At 37.5% G+C, this 24,655-nt stretch overlaps 1 protein-coding gene across 3 annotated transcripts in view; it reads right to left on the bottom strand.

Moving 5' to 3' along the window:
- Window positions 1-3,042: 3,042 nt before the first annotated feature.
- zdhhc14 (zinc finger DHHC-type palmitoyltransferase 14) overlaps window positions 3,043-24,655 on the bottom strand; it is a 136,482-nt gene continuing 114,869 nt past the window's right edge. For 2 of the 3 annotated variants that reach the window (XM_069931625.1, XM_069931626.1), the window contains 3 exons: window positions 24,500-24,609; window positions 23,617-23,719; window positions 3,044-4,526 (listed from right to left, as the gene is read on the bottom strand). In XM_069931625.1, the coding sequence (XP_069787726.1) occupies window positions 4,170-4,526; window positions 23,617-23,719; window positions 24,500-24,609 (570 nt within the window). In that variant the 3' untranslated portion in view covers window positions 3,044-4,169. Of the gene's footprint in view, window positions 4,527-23,616; window positions 23,720-24,499; window positions 24,610-24,655 lie in introns of all 3 variants that reach the window. The other variant, XM_069931627.1, reaches the window with a different exon arrangement.

Genomic DNA, 24,655 nt, shown 5'->3' with positions numbered 1-24,655 from the left:
GTTCCTGAAACTGCATGATTGGTAGAGACTGAGCAAAGTCCATAACCTCTTTAGGATTGCCAAAGAACTTTGGCTGATTTCCATCCTGAAAAATCTTCAGTACTGCAGAATACCTGAATGTTGCCTTATGTCTTTTTTTCCACAACCGTTCTTTCACAGAATTAAATTCGCGTCATTGAAACATAATTTCTTGACTCAAATCTTGATAGAAGAAAACAGGATTATTCTGAACCATCAAAGGAGATCTATTTTGCTGGGCATTTCTAATAGCCGTACGTAAAATTGTCTCTCTGTCACAATAGTTTAAACAACGGATCAGAACAGGTCTTGTATTCTGTCCTGAAAAAGATTTTCTTCTTAAAACTCTATGAGCACGTTCCAGTATTAAACCTTCAGGGAATTTATCCTGTCCTAACACTCGTGGAATCCATTCAGTAAAAAATTTTCTTGCCTTCTGGCAAACCAACAATTTTCACGTTGTTCCGTCTAGATAGATTCTCCAAATAATCAACCTTTTTTGCTAAATTTTTATTTTGGATCTGCAATGTTTCAATTATTCTATTTTCATCTTGCAGTTGATCCTGTACATCGACTAAACCTTGATCACACATTTCAAATCTTTCAATGGTTTCAAGCTTAAAAGCTCCATTAATGGCTTCCGCCATCGCATTAATCTTGGAAATAAACGGGTTCACAAAATTAGCTAAGTGACTCAATACAGAATATATCTTATCTTCAAGATCCTTAACAGACATTTCAACAGAAGTAGATTCAGGCATAATGGGGTCTTGCTGTTCCTTAGAGACCACGGGATCTTCTGTCCCTTCCCTTAATTTAGTATCTTTTCTAGCAGTTTGACTTCGTATAAAAATCCCTCTCAAAGTCCCCCCAGCAATGCCAGGAGACTGAAAATCAGGGTTATCTTTAAGCCAAATCTCTTTAATCATCTTCACTGAATCGATGTCTGGAAAAACCGTTGTAATTGAAGATGCATTTTGCAGCGCCACCACTGTAGCAGTCGAATGACAGCTCTTTAACTCTCCAGCTGGTGGCGCCCCAGCTGATTCAACTGTCAAAGTCTCAGTAACAGCACTCACAGTGGCCATTGTGTGAAATACTGGCACCCGACCAGCTCTTTGTTCTGAAAGCTGCTGAATGCGACCTTCAGAGATCCTTACCGGTATAAAACGGAGTTTCAATGCCGAATTCTGTACGTCTTCTTCTGGATCCATTCTACGTTGAGTCCTGGCTTCTTGTAAACAAGTAGGCTCAGACAATTTCGGAAAATGTAGTTTTTTAACAGTCTGTTGATGTTTTCTTTTACCTTTTTTTTGCATATAAACCATTAGGCACTAATCCAGCACCTCTTATTATTTATAAACTTTTAAAAGAACTTTAACGGGCACTTAAAGACAAAACAATAAATCAGAGTCAGGAGAGGTCTGGAAGGCACATCTGTTCCCTACGCCATCTTGCCACGCCCCCCCGGTGAAAATTTTTTTTAAAAAGTTATTTACCAAATTAATTGGAAGCTCAAAGAAAGCAAAGATGAGGTGAGAATTAAAAGAGGATGTTGTGGCAATTTCGATGAATGATAACTTCTTGGATAGGGATGGCATACTTGATAGGTAAAATACAAAATATTTGGTTACCATAGAACATTACAGTACAGAAGCAGCCCTTCTAGTCTGTGCCAAACTATTTTTCTGCCTCATTCCACTGATCTACACCCTGTCCTTAGCCCTTCAATCCATGTACCTGCCCAAATTTGTCTAAAATGTTAAAACTGAGCCTACATTCACCAATTCAGCTGGTAGCATGTTCCACACTCACCCATCTCTGTGTGAAGAAGTTCCCCCTAAATTTTTCCCTTTTCATCCTTGATCTATATTCTCTGATTTGTATCTCACCTACCCTCAGCGTAAAAAAAAAGCTACTTACATTAACTCTCTGTTCCCCTTATAATTTTAAATACATCAATCAAATCTCCCCTCATTTTTAAACATTTCTCTGTAACTCAGTTCCAGAAGTCCAGGCAACATCCTAGTAAATTTTCTCTGCACTCTCGATCTTATTGATATCTTTCCTGTAGATATTATAATTAAGAAGAAAAGGTTAATCTGCTAAATGTATAATGCAGACCACCAATAATTTGGGGGGGGGGGGGAATGAGATGAAAATGTAATTCATGAGAATAGAAAAACAGTTGTGATAATAGACAGCTGGGGGTAAAGATTTCACATTATCCCAATAAGAGAGAAACAATAAGGACAAGGAAAAGATGAATTCCAGAAACATTTTCTTAGGTAGATGTTTTCAATTCACAAAGATCTACTTCTGGCAAATGAAATGGGACAGGAGGAGCACATTTTGGAAAATAAGGTACAACTTTCATCTTGCAGGTGACATTAATCAGTGCAATAAAAACAAAAAAGAAACATATAAAGTAGGTCAAAAAGTACAAATTGTATATGGTAAAGGCAAGTTCAGGATCTTAAAACAAATCCAATGGTGCTTTGTAAATAGACCCAGGGATAGAAGAACAAAAATATTATACTAAAAATAGAGAAAATGCTGGAAAATATGGAAAGAAAGAACCCATGATTCAAGATGATAGCTACAATTGAAGTTGTCTGACATTGAATATTTCTAGCACTTTCTTTTTATTTCAGGTTTGCAATGCCTGTACCTTTCTGATTTTTAAGGTTATATCACACCTGTACAAATGAATTCTAAAGTGTGATTTGGATTAGTGTGTAATATTGTGGTTTGGCAACCTTGTTGAGGCTTTGGAGAGGGTACAGTGAAAATATACCAGAATGGCACCCTAGATAAGCAACAATGATTGTGTAAAGTTCAAAAGAACTGGCATCGTCCGTTGTGAACCAGAAAGTTCAAGAGGAGCTTTAACAGAATGATAAAACAATACAAGTGATTTTGATAAACAAGGGAAAAAAATGTTTTCTTTGTGAAGAGGAGAAAGAACCAAAGGTCTCCAATTTAACACAATGGACAAAAATAAAATCAGGAGAGATTTGAAGAGAATTTCCTTTTATAAATAAGGTTATAATGATCTCTGAAGACTCCTTGGATGGTGGTAGGCACAGATTCAATAGGAACTGTTAAAAGACAATTGGACAAACATCTGAAAATGAACATCTCCCAGGCAAAGGAGAATGCAGAGAAATGGGACATATTTGACAATTCTTTCCAAGAGCTGTTTGCTCGAGTTTGGTGAATCACTATGGGTCATTTTTACCATGATGGTGTATTTCTAATGAACAAGCAGCTTTTTTTAAAAAATCAATAATGGTAACTGGGTAACTAAAGTGAGCGAAAATGTGCATTCTAGCTGAAAACAGAAATTCCATTATACACAATTGCCAAGGTACGTTAATTTAAAGAATAAAAGTGTCATCAATTTATTAAACACAGGAAATTAATATCACCAGTTTTAAATGGTGATATGGCACAATACAGCTAATTTTCAAACACTGTACATAAAAAGATAAATGATAAAGCAACAGTGGTTCTTAATATTCTTGGTCTTTCTAACCCCAAAAAACAAATACAATAAAGAATAATAGATTTTTCACTTCTCTGCTTTCCTTTGCCTTTTAACTCTTTGGGAAAACAAACTATTTTTACACAGATTCCTTAATAGTGTTTACAATGTGGCATGGTGACTTAGATCACAGCCTTAACAGGCTTTGTCAGAAAACCTGAAACAGTATTTATTTTTTCTTGATCACTTATGCAAAAGATGAGCTGGCCATGTATTGATAATAAAGATGGTTCATGCTGTGTTTAGCAATTGATTTAGTCAGTGTTTACCCATTTCAGCAGGCCTGATACACATCAATGATCCTTCCAACTGATATCAAATATGCAACATCTTCAAAGAAAGCACAACAGAAATAATACTTCAGTAGTATCTGTGTGGACTTGGATTGTTTTTTTTCCTGTGGTCTCATGGATAAAGAGCTGTCCATTAAATGTTGCTTCCTGGTCTGAGTAACCCAAGATGGCTCATGTTTACACTGTGGCACCTATTCTCTATAAACGATTTTGCAACAATCGTCTCTTATTTCTGGTCTTTGCTGGAAAAACAATGCCATTTCCTGATTTGGCTTTTGGTGTTGAGAGCAACATCTGAAATTTAGAAAGGCTCAAACTGAACTTAGCTTGACAAGGCCGCGAACTGAATCCTCGTGCATAGAATCCTGAGTGACTGCATTCAGGACATGCATTGTGTGACTATGAGCAAGAGGAGTTCCTGGCGTGAGCATTCCTGGAGGTGACGGAGCCTCTTCTGGCGTAAGAAAGTGGTGACCTTCACATTTTTCCTTTATTGGCACTGTATCAGTCAACATAGTTTCTGTTGCAAGGTTTGAAGTAGACGGTGGAGGTGTTGGCTGTCCGAGAACCAATGTGGTACATGGGGGAGAAATTGTCATCTTCCCGGGCAGAGGAGGTTCTTCATTACTTGGTCTTGACTCATTCTGTAAAAGCGGTATGGCTGCAGCCTGTAAAAACAAATTTGGTTCTCTGAATGCATTGATTTTTAATCAATCTGAAGTACAAATAGAGATGTAACAAATATAAGAAATATGGAAGTATCGAGGTAACATAATGTGACAAATGGGATGGGAAGGACAATGAGGAGAAAATTAATAACTTAATTAATTAAAACTATAAATGAATAGTTTTGTCTTCTTATAATTTTAGGGGGCTGGAGGTCCGAGGCAAGCTCTCTCTGTTATGTAGCATGCATACAACAATGAACTTACAAAGCACCCCTTAACCTTATTCAACAACTTTCCTCTATTCTTAAAATCTTGTTGGCAACAAAACATATTAGGCCCTGAAACGGATATGTAAAAGGGTTATGTTTTTTTTTTAAAAACTTTTTTCCCCCCAAGTCACTCAAATTTGCCTAACTGTAAACAGTTTTTTTAAGCACCAACAAACTAACCACTTGCAGTACTTATTTTTTTAAATATTTTTTTTATTTTTCATACTGTGAACCATATCAACCACAATATATACAAACGTTTCTCATTAAATATACACAGTGGCATTTTCTTCCTTTTTTCCCCCCTTCCTTCCCTCCCCCCTTCCCATCCCCCTCCAAAACCAATAAATATTTAATATATACTATACAAAAAAACCAAAAAAACAATGTCTTAACACAATGAAAAATAAAGAAGAAAAATGCGTCATCTACTTTTACACACTGAATCAAATAGTTTTGTCTTCTTATAATTTTAGGGGGCTGGAGGTCCAAATCAAGCCCTCTCTGTTATGTTCCATGTACGGTTCCCAAATTTGTTCAAATAACGTGACTTTATTTTTTTTAATTATATGTTATTTTTTCCAATGGAATACATTTATTAATTTCTATGTACCATTGCTGTATTCTCAGGCTCTCTTCCTTTTTCCAAGTTAACATTATACACTTTTTTGCTACTGCTAAGGCTATCATAATTAATCTTTTTTGCACTTTATCCAATTTGAGGCATAATTCATTACTTCTTATATTACTTAAAAGAAAGGTCTTTGGATTTTTTGGTATGTTATTCTTTGTGATTTTATTTAACATCTGATTTAGATCTTCCCAAAACATATTCACTTTTGTACATGCCCAAATTGCATATATTGTTGTTCCCATTTCCTTACAGGGACAACATCTATCTGATAATGTTGGATCCCATTCTTTTAATTTACAACTTGCATTGCTTCTGATGACAAAAGCAGATATCACAATACCATACTAACAAAAGAATTTCAATGTAGATGACTACGCTGCTACACTTGGATTGGAAGAGCAAGGAGACCTCAAACACTAGAATGAACATTTTCAAACTGAGAAGATCCAGATGTACAAAGACACAAAGCAGTAGAAATAAGTGATAATTTACGAGACAATTAAAAGCAGGCACTGAGACGTTCTGCCAGACAGAAAGAAAAGTGGAGAACCAATATATTCTTGTTATGGAGAGGCTTTGGAGAATGTGCAAATTATGTACAAAATGATACCGGGTTGGATAGAGTCTGCTAAGGAGGAAAGATTGGATAGGTTGACATGAATTTTTCCCTGCACAATCAGGCTCAGAGATGACTCAAGGCTTTTAATATAATGAATGGGTTTGGTATAGTAAAAGTAGCAAAGTTTTCACTTTCAGAAAGACCAAGCTTAGGCTAATCATATAGTCACAAATAAAATCCAAGAAAGATTTTAAGAAAACTCATACAATTGCTTGGAGCATAAAACATGTTATGACCAAGTTCAGTTCAAGTGAGTTGCTTGGATGTATACACAACAACAGTGGTTGGGAAGTTGATATAGACTCTTGTGTAGACCTGGTGTGAATGTTCTGTCTTTTTTATGTAACATAAGATAATGAGTTTATTGTCTCATACATTGGAATGTGCATCAAAATGCTTACTTGTAATACATCTAGTTCTTGCAGGCAAAATCAAAACAGAAGAAGACCAAGATTAAGGTCCATATTTCACTCAGGATGTGTCAGGTCCTGCTGGTTTTTTAAAAAGCACAAAGGACAAGTTTCCAGGTTCTTTTGTGAGCATTAGAGTGGCTCCTATCTGCAGAGATGGAGACAGATAAGATGGGGGCCTTTTAAATGGGAACTTGCTATGAAACATCAGGGTCCATGAAACCCATCCTCCTTAAGTGTGTGCAATGTAAATGTTTGCAAGAAATAGCACATTATGATAGAAAGAGTAACTTTCAGAAAGGACAGTTTTAGCATTCTGCTTATCCCTGACCTGTGTTGCCCATTTTAGCCATCTGAAAATTACCTCTACTTCACCTGTGGGCTTCAAAGTCACAAGGCTCTAAACTGCTTCCTTGGATTATTCCAACTGCTAAAATTAGTATACAAACATTAGCCAGCCAACCATGTAATCGCTAATTAAAGAACTCACAGATGTTGCATCCTAAAGGACAAATATTTATATCATGTTCTCATGAACAACAGTTGACATGCAGAGTTGACAACTGTGAGCTTCCTCAGATACAGGATGACCGAGTTTGCATTCATGATCATGAACTGTCAGCATTCATGAACAGCATGGGACTTTATTTGCTGAAGGTAAAGGATGTGCAGATGTTGATGTGTTCCCATTCTCTAGTGAGGTCCTGTGCTATGGTAAAGCAGAAAGGCAGGACCAGTCTGTCTGCTTTGTTGTTCATTGACAAACAGCTTGCTTGATGTTGCTCTAACGGCATTTTAAAATCCCCATTGAAGCATTTCTTCAAGCAGAACATTAGGATTCTGAAAGAGGGTGCCGACAACCCACTTCATTTCCACAGCAGTGGGCTATAATGCTGTGCAAACTCAGCATTCAACATAATAATTACTTAGACAAGCAGCTAGAAACCTGGGAAGGCAACAAAACAGAGAGGGATTAAGGTGAAGATGCAATTATTGCAGATCACATTAAACCAGCGATTTCCTTAATTACTGGAAGAGCTCCTCTAAGAGAACTGCAAACCACTGACATGCCAATATTTCCTCACAGGGTCAACATTGCAGGTCATTTGCAGCCAATAAAGGACAAGTTTTTCATGAATGAATTCGACAAGTACTTCAAAACAACATATCCATGAAACATAAAAGCTGCACGTGCTGAAATCTTGAGCAAGTAAAGGATTGCTGGAAGAACTCACCAGGTCAGACAGTATTTATGTGTAAAAATTGACAAATGTTACAGCTCTGAATCCTTTATCAAGACATATCAAGTTTCTATACCCATGCTGCCTGACCTGCTGAGCTCCTCCAGCAAATCTTTATCTTATCCTTTAAAGTGCTTCCTTTACACCATCTTTAAAAAAAACACTTCTGCTTATTGAAATATTACTACAAGATAGTGGTTTTGTGGCTTCAATATTGCTGAAAGAAGGCAGCTCCAATTCAAAAGAAGGCATATGGATTTTCACAGATGTCCTTTTGGTGAAAAAATGTGGACTGAAACATCTCAGGTGCTGGAGGAATTGATTGACTTTCCCTCCCTGCCCCCCCCCCCCCCCACAGAAGACAGGAGAACGGCAACTGCACTTCCTGCGAAGACTGAAGCGACAAGGCTACGATTACCATCATGTCAGCTCTATCGAGAGGGTCCTGCTGGCTACATCACAGAGTACTACTGTTTCTGTAAAGAATTAGATCAGAGGTCACTCCACAGGATCACGGAGGTCTCCCCCACCACCCCCCCCCCCAACCCCCCTCAACATAATCTACCAGGATTATTGTCTGAAGAGGACACACAAAATTGCTGAGGAACCCTTCCACCCTGCATCCTTCAGGTACTCACACTGGAAAAGAGACTCAGGAGTATCAGACCCAGTACTTTCAGGCCGAGAAACAGCAATTTCCCACAGCCGGTGAGACTGCTGAACGACTAAATGAACTCTTCTCACTAACCTCTGAGAATCCTATTAAATAATATTTATTCTTATAGATTATATGTATATTTGTTCTGCATTCGTATCACTTGTATATGGGTCATGTCTGGTTGCAGGTTTTGCACCAAGGACTGGAGAATGGGTTGTACTTCTGCAATCAGATTTAAAATAAACTTGAACTTTAAGAGGCAGCTCCCATTGTTTCAGATCCACATTCATCAGGGGTTGCATGAGTTCTCCTGATGTTTTCCATAACTGACTGCAAAGGCTATGATCAGTCAAAACTCCTGTTCAATCATTCCCAGGTCTCTTCATGCTGCCACTCAGACTTTCCAGGCTGGAGGAGATCAGAGTCCTGAATACACTGTCACCCACAATTACAAAGGCTGACTCAAGTTAGTTTAAGGACACAATTCAGTCCATGGAAATGTCATGCTTTGGATCAGGAATGTGCTCGTCATAGATCTGTTCATCACCATGGTGAGCCATCCAGTTTCAAGATTCTTTCCTTAAAACGTAGTACTGAGTCTTTTGATCACGTAATATGAATTTCATCCTGCACAGATTCTGGACCCCACCATCTATACCACTTGGGGGTTTAATCTCCATGTGACAGTATTAGCTGCCAGGGTTGAATCTACAGAGAAACAATGACTAGAAATGAGAGGATTAAAGAGTTTTGAAGATGTGAAGGGTGAGGCATCTTCAGTGGGTCTGCTCCTTGAAGGACCTGTGCACTAAAAAATACAGAACAGGATGAACATTAAAACAGCATGGATCCTTATGCTCCAATCCCCCTTTTCACTCCATCCATCATGCTTAAAGGCTGGCTTCCAACTTAATATAAAATAGAATCCTAGATGGTAGCTGAATCTCCTTTCAGTTAAATCTGGACTTGTAGCATTTTGTCTTCCAGAAAGTGTCTTAACTATACGGGACTCAAGCAGACTCTTGTGAACTTGGGAGACTGGCGCATGTCTGCATAAATCTAAGACTTGCAGCACGCATTTCAGCAATTGCCACAAGGGGGCGAAATACACTAATATTCATTGCTGTCTCTGTGACACCAACACAATGTGCTGCTTCAGGTTTTAATTCTGGCATACCAATATGAAAAAAATAGTTAAGGCCTAAGATTCACCAGAACAATATCATAAATGAGGAAATGTAGTTGTTCAGAGGGTATCTGTTGCAAGAACACTAAAGCGGAGAGCTTCAAGTTTTTAGGCACCAATAATTTGTCCTGGTTCATCCACTTTTGACACTGCGGCCGAGAAAGCACAACAATGCTTCGCGTTCCCAAGAAAATTTTGCAGGTTCCCAATGTCTTTCACCAATTTTTATAGATGGACCATATAAGGTATTCTGGCTGGATGCATTACAGTTTGATATGGGAACTCTGCCTGAGACCGCAAGAAACTGCAGAGTTGTGAGTGCCTCTCAGGCCACCACATTAGCCAACTTCCACTCCATCAACCTCTTCTCTTCCCGCTGCCTCCAGAAAGCAGCCGATGTGTTAAAGGACACATCCCACCCCAGTCACACTTTTTTCTCTCCCCTCTCGCCGGTAGAAAATATATGTCCTTGGAAACTGTCCAAGGACAGTTTCTTTCCTGTTGCTATCAGATACTTAAATGGATCTCACACTGGCAAAAGGTGATACCTTGATCTCAAAAACAATACCTCATTATGGCCATGACACTGTTTTAACCAAACCTTTCTCTGAAATGTGAAACGCCACATTTTTGTTTCATTTTTACATAACCTGTTGTACTTTAATATCGGATGACTTGCATTGATACCACACAAAGTATTTCATTGTATCTCAGTACACATGGCATTAACTAAGTAAGAAGAATTGCTCTCCCTGCAGCTAAGAAATTTAAGCAAAGATCTGATAGAGATATTCAAAATAATGAATCCCAGACTTGAGTATCACCTCACAAGTTATCATGTTTTTATAATCTAAAAAAAATTCTTTCTAAAGAGGAGGTCTACTCTTCTAAGGCTTTCTTAACTTCTTCAGGAAATACATTTCATTACTTCCACCAATTTCTCCAAAGCCCTTTAAATTTTTTAAAAATTCAAAATTTTCTATTTGTTCATATACCATAATTGTACAAAAGTAATCAATTGCTGAGGTTTCAAGTGTTTTATTTCTCCCCATTTTTGAATAGTAATCTGCAGTGTACTCAAGGTACACAACTGGTTCCCTCCAATTGCTTGAGAATTAGATGCATCCTTACCAGTGTGCAGACAACTTGGTTGCTGCTATAAAGGAAAAAGAAGAAAAAAAAATGTGCTGACTAAATAAGGCCATTTTACACTTAAATCAAAGGAAATTACGTTTGGCACCAAATGGTTAAATATACCCTCCTATTTAGAGTTGGCCTATTTCGAATTTGAATGGAATATGGCACACAGCATTCACAGAAACAGATCATCTTTCAAAGCTTAGTAAATGGAAAATTATATTGAAGGGTAGTTAAAAATATATCATAGAAACCAATTCAATCTTCCAATTCTTGGACTGATTTTATTTTTATTTTTCAAGTTGTTTTAAAATATAGGATACTGTAACATTTATTCAAAATGGGAAAAGCATACAGATAATGAAAGAAAAGAACTAAGAATGTGTACAGGTGAATATAAATCAACTCAAGTCAGATACAAGGAAAATGAGAAGAAGCAAGTATATAAATGGAATTATGAAGTTGACACAAAAGAGCAAATTACTGAATGGATAATATACAGGAGAGGAGACTGAGAATGAGAGACAAACAATGAAAGATGGGTTGAAATCAAGGACGAATGGGTGAGTGAATACAGGATTTTTGGGATGGGGGGGTGGGTGTGGGTACATCAGAGTGTAACCCAGATCGTTGGACCATTAAATACTTGAATATGACATGTATAAAAAGTCACTTGTTAACTTTTATTGCACAGTAAACTTGAATTTATCAATATTAGTCACTCTCTTTGTGAAATTAAGTATATTTTTAAAACATACAGCACAGTAACAGGCTATTTCAGTCCTTGAGCCTGTGCCACCCAATTAACCTACAACCCCCCGGTACGTTTCAAATAGAGGGAGGAAACCGGGGCCCCCAGGGAAAACCAACGCAGTCACAGGGAGAAAGTACGAACTCCTTATAAACTGTGGGGGGATTCAAACCCTGGTCCTGATCGCTGGCCCTGTTACAGCGTTATGCAAATTGCTAAGCTAACCACGTTGCCCAAATTGCAAGCATGTTACGGAAGCACAAAAACAAAATGGCACTGTTCCTTGACACCCCAAAAGTTCTATTAAAATCATTTAAGTAATTGAAAATAAATTGATCTTATGTGAGCCAAACTAGACTCAATGCATAAATTAGCCACCTTCTTTGCTGTAAGAATTCTACAATGACCTTTCGCCAGACTTTTTACAAAGCCATATTGTTTTGCTATGAATTTATATCTGTATTTGTCAGGACAGCACAGCACTGCTGTTGAAAAGATGAAAACAAGCCATGCAAATAATACATAACAACATGAATTTATCATGCATATTTATTGCGAGAAAATACATGCAACTTTCATGCAAACGTTTACAGCTTGTTAAACACTGCATACATAGCAAAATAATTCGCTGATTGTAGAAAATCTGCAGGAGCACTACTCACAGGCTCAAAGAAAGTGTGGGTTTATCTTCAAACTTTTATTTTCATAACTTGAATGTTACTTCCTACCCAGATGTTGGTTTTTCTCAAAAAGGCCAGAACTTTGCTTAAATGGAAACATTTGAAATGTGACAATCCAACAATGAACATTGGTAGGCTGGTGAGATCAATATAGATACTGTTATTTGAATCTCCATAAAACAGGGTAATGATGCATTTTAGTTCCCAGGCAAACATCAGCAAATCAAACAGATTTGGGATTGCATTTGATGCCTTGCTGATCTCCTATTAGCTACTGAATATATAAACTTGGCAGGTAATAGTTTAACATTTATCCTCCAAATTTCAGCCATTTTCAGATGCAACTACTCTTTCTTCCTGCTCAATATAAAATTACAATTTTATTACATTCTATTTAAGTTAATAAAACGTAATAGCTAAGTAAAATCTTGAATAGGCGTGAAATAATATTGCCAGCATTGAAAATAAAATGACATTCTCCATGGCTGTTTATTGCAGATAACACAACATTTGGCACAAAGTAGGATAATAATGAAAATAGTCCTCGGATTCAGTGACAGAATGCCAGATGGTACTCAATGTGAACAAGTGGAAGGACTAATGTAGATAGCTGGTACATTACAATGATGACTTAGAAAATTTAAAAAGTTGCTGTGTATATGTGTAAATCCTTAAATGTGGCATGCCTAGTTAATAGAGAGTACCAAATTTAAGAAATGATGCAAAGATCATGGCAAAAGAAAAAGAGACATCAGGATCTTAGCAGCGATATGAAACTTTAGTTATGAGAAAAGGGTGAAAATATTTGAGGTAGAGATGCATGAGAAGTGACTTAATAAAGGGATGAAATGGCGAGACCTCTTGATAGAAAAATAATAAGTTGGGAAGGAGCAAAAATGAGGAATGTGAAACTAATTACAAATTCTCTTTCAAGAAGGAAGCAACAATAGGCAGTGCATAATTTAAAACAGCACAAATTTAAATAATTTGATTATGATCTAATTCTAAACAAAATAATCCAGAAAAATTTACATTGATAAGAGGACACCAACCATAACTATCTCAATTATGCTCAAGTACTAAATTTATGCATAACACTGGGCATGTCCAACTTTGGGTATCTGAAGATAACCGATGAATAATCTGATATCACATTCAAAAGTGAAATAATACCTCCGACATTAGTGGACATACATTCCCTGAAGAGAGTTACAGTCAATAAAAAGGCACATCAATCGCCACATGCTTAAGAGTTCAGGGTCAAAATACAGAACAAGGGACTGCCTCAGTTTCTCAGACCTTCATCATTGTTCTTCAGTGATGCCCATTTCTAAAAGCTACAAATACTAACCCCAAAATTAATTGCTCTCATTCTTGCCCTTTTTGGATTAGTGACTGGAAACTCATTTGGCCAGGATATAACTTCAGCACAATTTAGGAAGTGAAAGTGGAATCACTTGACATCAGTCAGCATTAACTAATATTACCAGCAGTGAAATTAAAGTAATTTCAAGTATTACATTGTAAGATAATAGTTAGGCCATGAAAGTTTTATTGAGTAGAATTTCTGTACTGAAGTACTATATGTCCAGCAGTAAAAATGCCAGGAAGGTGGGGGGGGAGGGGGGTGGGTGGGATGGGAGATGGTTTTCTTAAACCTACTATGGATTTTTTTAAATCCATGAAAATTCAAAAAGTATTTACCAGAATATTGCAAAGAAGGGTTTAAAACAAAGCAATGTTTTCAGTGATAAAAATGCTAGATGAGTTTTGTCCACATTATAATGAAATCTAAAGTCAACATGCATAAATTAATACTGTATTTTCTGGGAAGGAGGAAAATACAACATTCATTCTATAAGTAATTGTTCCAAGTTATCATATAGAAATTGCATTATCAAATACAATGACTTAAATATACCATGACAAAGGCAATCAAAAGTTGAAAAACTACTTAAAAAAATTACTTCCTTATTTTCTCTTTGTCTTTCTTGTTTAAATGGATAACTTTTAACTGGTTTCCATGGTGACAATCTTAAAGTTTAAATTACTAATGAGTAAACAAAAGATCCATCCATGTCAATGTTTGAGAATATTATTCACTTGAGTTTTAATTCCTTTGTTGAATCCCAAAGAACACATTTCTTTTAATGGAGGAGTGAAATTCAGTAATGTATTTAATCTTAAAATCTAAAGCAAAATTATGAATGGATGTGAAATTAATTTCCACATTGGGCAAGGCAGTACTATTGAAAGAACCATGCAGTGGAAGTGTTCAAGTATTTGATCAGATACATCCTCTAAAAGACAAAAAGACTTTGTTCATGCAAACACAATCAGCATATGAGGCAAGAGACAGGATCAAATGAAAAGGGAAAATAATAATTAGCTACAAAATGGAAATTGAGGAAATTTATTGAGAGATGAGGTGTATTAAAGGGAATGTGGATTAATTAAATGCAGGTACAACCACATCTATAATGGATAATACAAAAATGGCAGACTTGACTAAATATCAGTCGTATAACAGAGCCATTTGATAATGCAAGAATGATATGCAGGCTGCCTTCAAGAGAGTGTATCTGAGGAAAGCATCCAATCCAGACGGAGTACCTGGCTGAGTATCAAAACTTTGTGCTGACCAACTTACAAATGTATTCACAGATACCTTCAACATCTCACTCTGGCAGGTTGTGGTACCCACCTGTTTCAAACAGGCATCAATCGTACTGGTGCCCAACAAGAGTGTGGTAACCTGCCTAAATGACTATTGACCAGTGGCACTCACATCAACAGCGATGAACTGTTTTGAAAGGCTGATGCTGATGCATTTCAGCTCCTGTCTGATCAACGTCATGGATCTGTTCCAATTTGCCTATTGTAGCAACAGGTCTATGGTGGATGCCATCTCACTGGCTCGACATAAAATCCTGGAACACCAGGTGGCAAAGATGCATACATCAGGATGCTCTTTATTGACTAAAGTTCAGCATTTAACACCATCATCCACTCAAAACTGATCAGCAAAGACCAAGACCTGGGATTCAATAGCCCACTGTGTAATTGGATCCTTGATTTCCTCACCTATAGACCACAATCAGTAGGGATCTATAAGAACATCTCCTCCACAATCTTCATCAGTACTGGAGCACCACCACAGGGCTGAGTTCTTAGCCCCCCTGCTCTACTTGCTGTACACCTATGACTGTGTGGCTCCGTACAACAACAACACAATCTACAAATTCACTGATGATGCCACAGTAGTGGGTTGTACAAAAAGAGGTGATGAGTCAGCATATAGTTTGAAAACTTGATTTCACAACAATAACCTCACACTCAATGTCACCATAACCAAGGAGCTGATCGTTGATTCCGAGAAGGGAAAACCAGATGTATACGATCCAATTTTCATTGGGGGAATCCTTTCCTTGAGCCAACACACTAAGGACATTGTGAAGAAAGCACATCAGAGCTTCAATTTCCTCAGGAGTTTGCAGAGGTTTGGTATGACATCGGAAACCCTGACAATTTCTACAGGTATTTGGTGGAAAGTGTGCTGACTGGCTGCAGCACAGTTTTGGGATACCAAAGCCCCCGACCCAGTGAAAGACCCAAGACATCACAGGCAAACCCCTTCTCACCATCAAGAACATCTACAGAGAACGCTGCCATTAGAGAGCAGCAGCAATCGTTAAGGATCCACACCACACATGCTCTGTTCTCTTGGCTACTATCAGAAAAGAAGTACAGGTGCCACAAGACTTGCACCAACAGGTTCAGGAACAGCTACTACCCCTCCACCATCAGACTCCTCAACAACAAACTCAATCAGGGACTCATTTAAGGACTCTTACATTTGCACTTTATTGACTCTTTTTCTCCTTTGTGTATTGCATAGTTGTTTATTTGTTTAAATGTCACATTGTGTACATTTTTTTTGCACTACTAATAAGTAGCAATTCTACCTTGCCCTCAGGGAAAAGAATCTTAGGGTTGTATGTGATATAATGTACTGGTTGTACTCTGGAGGGTTATGGGCGGAGAATAGGCGGGGGGGATCTAGCAGAGTTGTTTGAGTGAACCGGCGTGGACTTGAAGGGCCGAGGTGGCCTGTTTCCATGCCATAAACTGTTATATGGTTAAATATTGGAAAAAAAAACACCATTTTGCAACACCAGTCAAAAACTCAGAATTTAAGTCACCGCTCCATCTGTCTTGTTTGAATCAGAAGAAAGCTGTTCTCCACCTGTGTCATATCTCAATCTGAAATGAGCTTCAGGCATTCTACATTTCTTTTCTACTCAAAACTTCTTTGACCAAGTCTTAGTGTCTCTCGTTTGACCCTGCATCAGATATTATTTGATATTCAATTAGAAAATATTACAGCTTTTCTCTAAATGAATAAAGCCTGGATTGAGAGTGCAGATGTCATGGTCTTGAGTTTCCTATCATGTTGCACTAACATATATGGCAGAGATTAACACAATGAACATGTTTTCTTAACGTTGTTGGAGGAGACCTGGCCTCCACTTTCACACCTTTCTATATCATTATGTAAAGAGAGGGAACAAAATGTAAGATTCAGACCTCTGCCTTTCTGCTCTGAGGCTCCTGATGTTAGTGTTGCCCATTTTTTTAAAAATTCTGTAATTGAAAGAATTACCCCATTCCCACCTGGCCAACTCAATTTAAAATCAGACTGCAAACGACTTTCTCATAATACACTACAGTTACATAAGGTGAACAGGAGCATTCAAGACAGAGGGTATCACAATTGACATCAAAATAAAATATTGAGAATTGAGATAAATTGTCCTGTGACTGACTGTAGATTGAATTCCAATGTTAATTGAAAATTCAGTGCTGTCATTTTGTTTTTATTTTTACACAACTAAAAAACATTTAGAATTATTTTGAATCAATATATAAATTGATATCAATCAAAAATCAAAGATTAAAATGTAGGCACAGCCTCTTGGGCCGAAATGGCCTGAAACCGTGCTGGATGTCTAAATTTAAATATTTCATAAGGACACAAGCTCAGAATTTCAGGTTTAGTGGAAAACAACAGTATTGACCACTTATCTCAAAGAAAGTTCCATTTGCTGTTTTTATTTGAGTCTTCTTAAAAGTCATCTTTGTCTTTGGCATAAGGATGATTGCTTCAGAGTACAAAAATTGTGCTATATATTTACACCAGAGAAACTGTCAATGGACAGCTATCTCTGGTGTAAATATATTAGTGCATTTTATGCAATCATCCCAGCACAAACCGGAAGAATTGAGTCAGAAATGCTTCAAATTTCCAGTTTCTCTCAGAAGTTGGTGGCTGATTATACCTGAAGCAACTACCAATTCAATTAATTTTATGTACAAGCAGAACTTCTGTACATGCTTAGATATACAGTACCTCATTGTTAGCTGTTAATCTGCCCTTTGATTTTGGTAAATATAATTCACCTTAGACAAAAGTGGATTTGTTGGACTGATTTAAAATCTGACCACTGCAAATTACACCTAGGTTAAGTAGGTGGTAGGTTATCAGGGTATGTAAATGAGGATGGAAGAGAGAAAAGGTAACACAGAGAAGGGGCAGAATGATGACTGAGTGAGCAATATTCCATGGCCTTCGTTCATGTCATAGTGAAGCAAGTGAAAATATCAAAACTGAAATGTTAAAAGGGAGGCGATTGGTAAATTGGAGACAGGTAGATCTGAATAAAGTGCTTAGCTCATAATGTTAACCTTTCTTTTTCTCCCACTCATACTGCTTGACCCACTGAGCTCTTCCAGCAGCATTTGTTTTTCAAGTGGTAAAAGTTTAGTTTTGGGAACTTAGATCTATTTATTTGATCAAATTCTATAATTACTCAAAACAAATGTAAGCAAGTGTCCCCAACACCTGAACAGACTTGCTGCAGAATTTGAGTAGAACATTTTCCCTGAGTTCTGTTGAATCCTCATGTCTTCTAATGGAATTGGATTTAAGCCCACATGATAAGGTGGTACATGCCAACACCAGAGACTGTTTATGATTCTTCAAGAACGTCGACAAGCTTTAATATCTCCATCTCAGTAAAGCCCCAGATTTTAAAAAAAACTATGAGACTCCCAAGACTGTCCACATGGACTGTTCATTTTCAGATCTTTGCTTGGTATGTTCACTTATGAATGGGAGAATCACTCATTGGTTGTGATCAAGTTCCTTAAACCACCTGGAAATCCATGAAATTGTGCAGTCTGCTGCACAATCCTATCCAGAATGAGGATGGGAAGGATATGGCCCAAATGCAGGCAAATGGGACTAGCCCAGAATGCCTACTTGGTTGTCATGGATGGATTGGACTGAAGCGCCTGCTTTACACATGTTTGACTTTAACAGCAAATAAATTGAAGGCTTTGTCCCCATAATGCTTAGCATTAACTGAACAGTTCAATCCTTATTCTTGTTTTGGTTGTGTGAGCAAGTGGAACAGAGGTAACCCAATCTTTTTCTTAAATGTATGGTAATAAATTGATGTACATGATGATCTCCCATCTGTTTCAAGAGTATGATCTTGTGGATAAGCTTTAGCAATAAATCCAGGTATTTCTGTTGCTATACGTTAAAACAGAGGAAATATCAAAATGAAGGCTGTCATCCAAATATTCGCAACAAAATAATAAATTCAATAGTAAAACACAGACAAGTTTTCTTGGAAAAGAACAAATTGAATTTGTGTTAAATAAATATGGTTTTAAGTTGTGAAAACACAAATAACAAAATTACCAACAATAACAATATCAACAAATAAATTTGAAAAAAAGTTGTTTCTATGCCTATTTAAAAACTGATTGGAAAAAAGTATTTGCAACCCGACAGCTTAAGGCAACATTCTGAGCTGCCCTGGATGCTATCCAGTTTTCTTTTCTGAAAATTATCCAAGTGAATTTGTATTGTTTAGTTTCTAAAATTTTTATCATTTCTTCCACATGTAGTTTAAATAATCTCAAAGTATGGTGACTATTAATCTTTTCTAAAACATAAGAAAACTTTGGTGAAGTCTATTGTCCCTATTGTACCTATTGTACCAGCCTCCATCACCATCCCTGGAAATGCATTCTAGGCACCCACTAAAGGTTAAAGGTTCCATCATTGTCAGGTAATACTACATTTAGAATGTAACATACAGAAAATTCTTTAACTTTGTCCACCATAAGGAAGACAGAGTCACCACTTTGTCAAGCACCTCTTACAGAAATGAGGCCCCAGCAAGGAACAAACTTGCGACCCCTGGTTTACATGACCAGTGCTATAACCACTGAGCTATTGGAGCCTCTGCAAAATATTTACCCCTGATGTTTCCCCTAAACTTTCCTCCCCTCACCTTGTACAGATGTTCTCTGCTGTTTGCTAATCTTGCCCTGGGAAAAAGGTGCTGGCTGTCCACCCTATCCATCTCTTTTGTAATCTTGTAGACCTCTATTAAGTCACCTCTCATCCTTCACCTGGCTTCATAAGACACGTTTTCCAATTCAGGTAACATCCTGGTAAATCTTCTCTGCATTCTCTCCATAGCTTCCACATAGTTTTTGTAATGAGTGACCGCAACTGAACACAATCTTCCAAATGTTCTTTAACCAGAGTTTTATAGAGCTGCAACATTACCTGAATTCAACCCCCCGACAAATGGCGCTCAGCATATCATAGGCCTTCTTAGGTATTCTATCAACTTGCATGGTAGCCTTGAGAGATCTATGGATTTGAACCCCAAGGTCCCTCTGTTCTTTCACACTGTTAAGAGTCTAACCATTAACCATGTACTCTGTCTTCAAGCTTCACCTTCCAATATGATAGCAAAAAAATGTATAATGTCAACCTGGAAATCAGAAGAGAGCCTGAGAGTACAGCAATGGTACATAGAAATTAATAAAAGTATTCCATTTGAAAAAAAAACATATAATTTAAGAAATAACGTTACAGTATTCGAACAAATTTGGGAACCGTACATGGAACACAACAGAGAGGACCTACCGCGGACCTCCACCCCCTAAAATGATAGAAAGAGAAGAAGTCAAAATGAACTGACCCAGTGTGTAAAAGTAGATGACACAATTTTCTTGCTTATTTTCATTGTGTGATGATATTGTTTAATGGGTTTATTGTATTGTATATGTTGAATGTTTAGTGGGTAGGGAGGGGGGTGGGAAGGAGGGAGGGAAGGGAGGGGGGAAAAAGGGGAGAAAATGACACTGTGTATATTCAAGAGGGAAATGTTTGTGTGTATTTTAGTTAATATGGTTCATAGTGTGAAAAATAAAAAAAAATTTAAAAAAAGCTTCACCTTCCAAAATGCATCACCTCACTCTTATCCGGATTGAACTCCATCTGCCACATCCACCCAACTCTCCATTCTGTTGTAACCTACGCCAAATTTCAAAACTATCCATAATACCTCTAACCTTCGTATCATCTGCAAACTTACTGACCCATCCCTCTACTTCTTCGTCCTTGTCATTTATAAAAATCATGAAGAGCCAGGTCCCAGAACACCAGAATTCTACTTGTCACCGACCTCCAGGCAGAATACTTTCTGTCTACTACTGCTCTCTGGTTTCTACAGGCAAACTGATTCTGAATCCTCACATCCAAGGTTCTATGCCTCATGACTTTTTGAATGAGTCTTCCACAGGGAACATTGTCAAATGCTTTACCAAAATCCATATACACCACATCTGCTGCCCTATGTTCATCAATTTCTTTTGTTATCTCCTAAAATTCAATTAGGCTCATGAGGCACTACCTTCTTCTCACAAACACATGCCAACTATCCCTGAGAAGACTTGTCTAAATGCTCGTAAATCCTGTCCTTGAGAATCCTCTCCAATAGTTTGCCCAACACTGATCGACAATTCCCAGGCATAGGGAACCTTGGTTTTCGAGGGATATTGGGAATCTGGTTTGGAAGAAGAGAGAGGTGTATAGCAGGTACAGGCAAATGAGGTACTTGAGTACATAAAATGCAAGAAAAACCTCAAGAAAGAAACGAGGAAGGCTAAAAGAAGACATGAGGTTGATTTGGCAGACAATGTGAAGGGAAATCCTATGGATTTCTAAAGGCAAATAAGTGTTTGATAAATCCTCTATGTCTAACAAGATATTCCCTCAGGCCTTGAGGGAGGCTAGTGTATAAATTGCAGGGACTCTGGCAGAAATATTTAAAATGTCCTTAGTCAAGGGTGTGTTGCCAGAGGATTGGAGGGTAGCTCAGGTTCCATTTTTAAAAAAAGGCTCCAGAAGTATAGTCCAGTGAGCCTGACGTCAATAGTAGGTAAATTATTGTAAGGTGTTCTAAGAGATTGGATAAAAAATTATTTGGATAGCCAGAAACCAGGGTGGCCATTCCAAATGAAGACATGGTTATATATTGGGACCATTGTTGTTTGTCATCTCTATCGATGATCTGGATGATAATGTGGTAAATTGGATCAGCAAGGATGTTTGTTGATTAGGGATTGTCAACATAGTTTTATTCGTGGCAGGTAGTGAAATGAAACTTATAGAGTTTCTCGAGATGTTACCAAGAAAACTGATGAAGGAAAGGCTGTGGATGTTGTCTACATGGGCTTTAGTAAGGCCTTTTACAAGGTCCCACATGGGAGGTTGGTCATTAAGATTCAGACCCTATTCATTGAGAAGTAGTGAAATGGATTCGACAATGGCTGGACCGGAGAAGCCAGAGAGTAGTGGTGGATGATTGAACTATATTTAATGTCCCATCGCTATTCACCAGGCTACTAAGCAATTGACCCCTTCCTGTTCACCTTGCTTCAGTTTTTCATGATTTCATACATCACATTTAAACATCCCCATTGCTTCCTTTGTTCTAAAGACAACTCCAGCCCCTGGCAACATTCTTGTAAATTTCTTATGCATCCTCTTTATCACCATTTAGCCCTTCCTTTACTGTGGTAACCAAAACACTCTACAGAGGAATTGCAGACTGTCTAGCACTTTATAGAATTCTACTATGACTTCCTTTGTAGTCTACAATCTTAGCATTCTTGGCCACTCTTTTATATCCTCTACACTTCTCAGAATTCCATGGCATGTTTTCCATCTCCAACAACACTCCTGCACAGTTCCTTTGGAATGAATTATATTCATCACTTTCTGCTCCTCCAGTTTCCTCATCAATTATTAAGCCAATTTTGATTTCATACAAGCTTCTTAAATGTATCTTCTATATTTATACCCAATTCATAAAAAAAACAAGAAAGCTAGCACTGAGCCCTAAGGAACCTCTGGTCACAGTCATCTAGCTTCATTAAAGTTCCCTTACATTTAATTTAATCCTCTAAGCCAATTTAAAAAAAAACCCAAATTACTACTTTCCTTTGCACTCCAAATTTTATCGTGTTTCTCTTGAGCATTGGAAATATTTTATCCAAGCCTGGTAATTAACCATCTAAAAAGAATGTACCAGCACAAAAATAGACATGATTGAAATTGGTAAACACCAAGGAATTAATTTCAGGACTGAAGTGTCAACAGCAGTTTGCTTCCTCTGGATGCTGCATGACCTGCTGGGTTTCTCACTTTTGGGTGGTGCACTAGATCCCAGCATCTGCAAATTTCATGGTTAGCTGCACTTTGTTGGTTCTAGTTTGTGCCATAGTTTTCACCAGATTTAGGAATAAGATTCTAGCTTGTTTCATGCTGGAACAGATGAGTTTTAGGAAGAACCCGATTACTGACCCCACACCACAAACCACAGTCTGTGAATGGTTGCAGCAGCTTCAGATACTTCTATAAGTATAGAAATGAGAGATATGATATTCATGATAGTCTTGAATAAACCTAACGAAAATTCAGGAGAAATGTCTCTTCCCTTAAAGAAGGGTTAGACTCTGAATCAACCACTGAAGGGACAGCAGAGTCAAACAGCTGGCTACCCTTAAGGGTAATCCAGATAAGTAGAAGAAAGAAAAACCTACAGGAAAAATTAGGTGAACTTGTGTGTGAGGAAACCTGCATAACGCATAAATACAAGTACACACCCATTTGCTGGTTTCTGTGCTGTCAATTTGATGCAATTTATGGATATGTTTTCCACATCAATATCCTAGAGATATTTTTGAAAAGTCAGGTTTTATCTTGGTACTACTGCAATCTGTATTTAAAATGTAGTTTTGCCATTTGTGAAAAGAACAAATGGAATTTCATATTCCTTTCCTTCCTTAGTTATTGCATTCAGCCTCAGATGCAAATATTCTTCCTTCTGAACAGGAAAAATAAAATTTTCAAGCAGCTGAAAGCTGACCTCACACACGTTCCTGTGAAGTAATCAGGTTGTTCGAGTGTTCAGGACACCTCTTTAATTACAGTAACTTGCATCAGCTGCTTTTAGGAGACTTTGTTTTGCTGGAGTCGCTGAAATTGAATTACTGAAAGAGATGGAAGGAGGATGATGGAACTAAACAATGACAGGGTCTTGGTGAGCAACACTATGGTATGGATCCTACCATGTTGCTCTGAGTTTGTGTGGCCCCATATGTGGTGATTCCATTTGGTGGCACAACTGGCTGTGGTGTATCTGACTGGATCGTTCCTCTTCGATCAATTAAGCTATTAAAAAAGAACAAAAGCAATGTTGCAATAAACTGGAATGACATTAATGTAAGCGTCTTCATATTTATGATAGAACATTAGAAATATTTGAAAGCAACAGTTATAATTTAATAACATTTCTATGTTCCCTTCAGTTATCCCCCACCTTTGCAAGGATAAGAGGTAAACCAAGTACTGAATGTCACTATCAGACTTGCTTCAATGAACAATTTAGCATGACAGCTTCAGGTAAATTAAGTTGAAGCACACTGGATTTAATTGAATCTCGGTTCTGGTTTAAGTTATCTAATGTGGCAGACTGAAAAAAAACTAGACCAAGGAACAATGCTGATAACACCACTGGCATTTATTTGAATTAAATATTTCCAACAGTGAGAATACTGAGTTACTGCTATCCATCAGAATAGACAGAGTTGGCAAAATAAAGAACAGCGAAGAAATAAGGCATTTCAAGTGTCTCATGCATTTCCTACCAGCTGTTCTTTTAATGGCAGTGACACAGATTAATAGTCCATTTGCTTTATTAAAATTATAAAAGTTCTTGAACAGTAACTAAATTCATAGCTCTAGTAATATTTCTTTCAACAATGCCTTAAAAATGTAATTGATACTTGTTCCTCATGTGAATTCAAAAATCCATAATCTTTTATTGAAATAGTTAGGATCCAAACTCGTATTGGGTCAATAAATCATTTGATCTTTTTATGTCAAATGGAAGATCTAAAGTGGAAGAAATAGCTGAACAATGATTGATTCTCCATTGCAATTATTTCCTACCTTGGAGGCAATGGACCACAGAGAGCTGCACAACAATTTGTGAAGATGTTCCCATAGCTATAAGGATTGTAATTGTCTTTGCTTCTTTTGTTTGACCAGGATCCTTTTATCTGCAAGACCATAATTAAAATCATTAACATGGATTTTTCAACAATG

This window comes from Narcine bancroftii, chromosome 4, assembly GCF_036971445.1.
Source record: "Narcine bancroftii isolate sNarBan1 chromosome 4, sNarBan1.hap1, whole genome shotgun sequence".
Lineage (NCBI taxonomy): Eukaryota > Metazoa > Chordata > Chondrichthyes > Torpediniformes > Narcinidae > Narcine > Narcine bancroftii.
The sequence above is the reverse complement of the archived record's forward strand: the minus strand, read 5'-3'. Positions and strand labels throughout refer to the sequence as shown.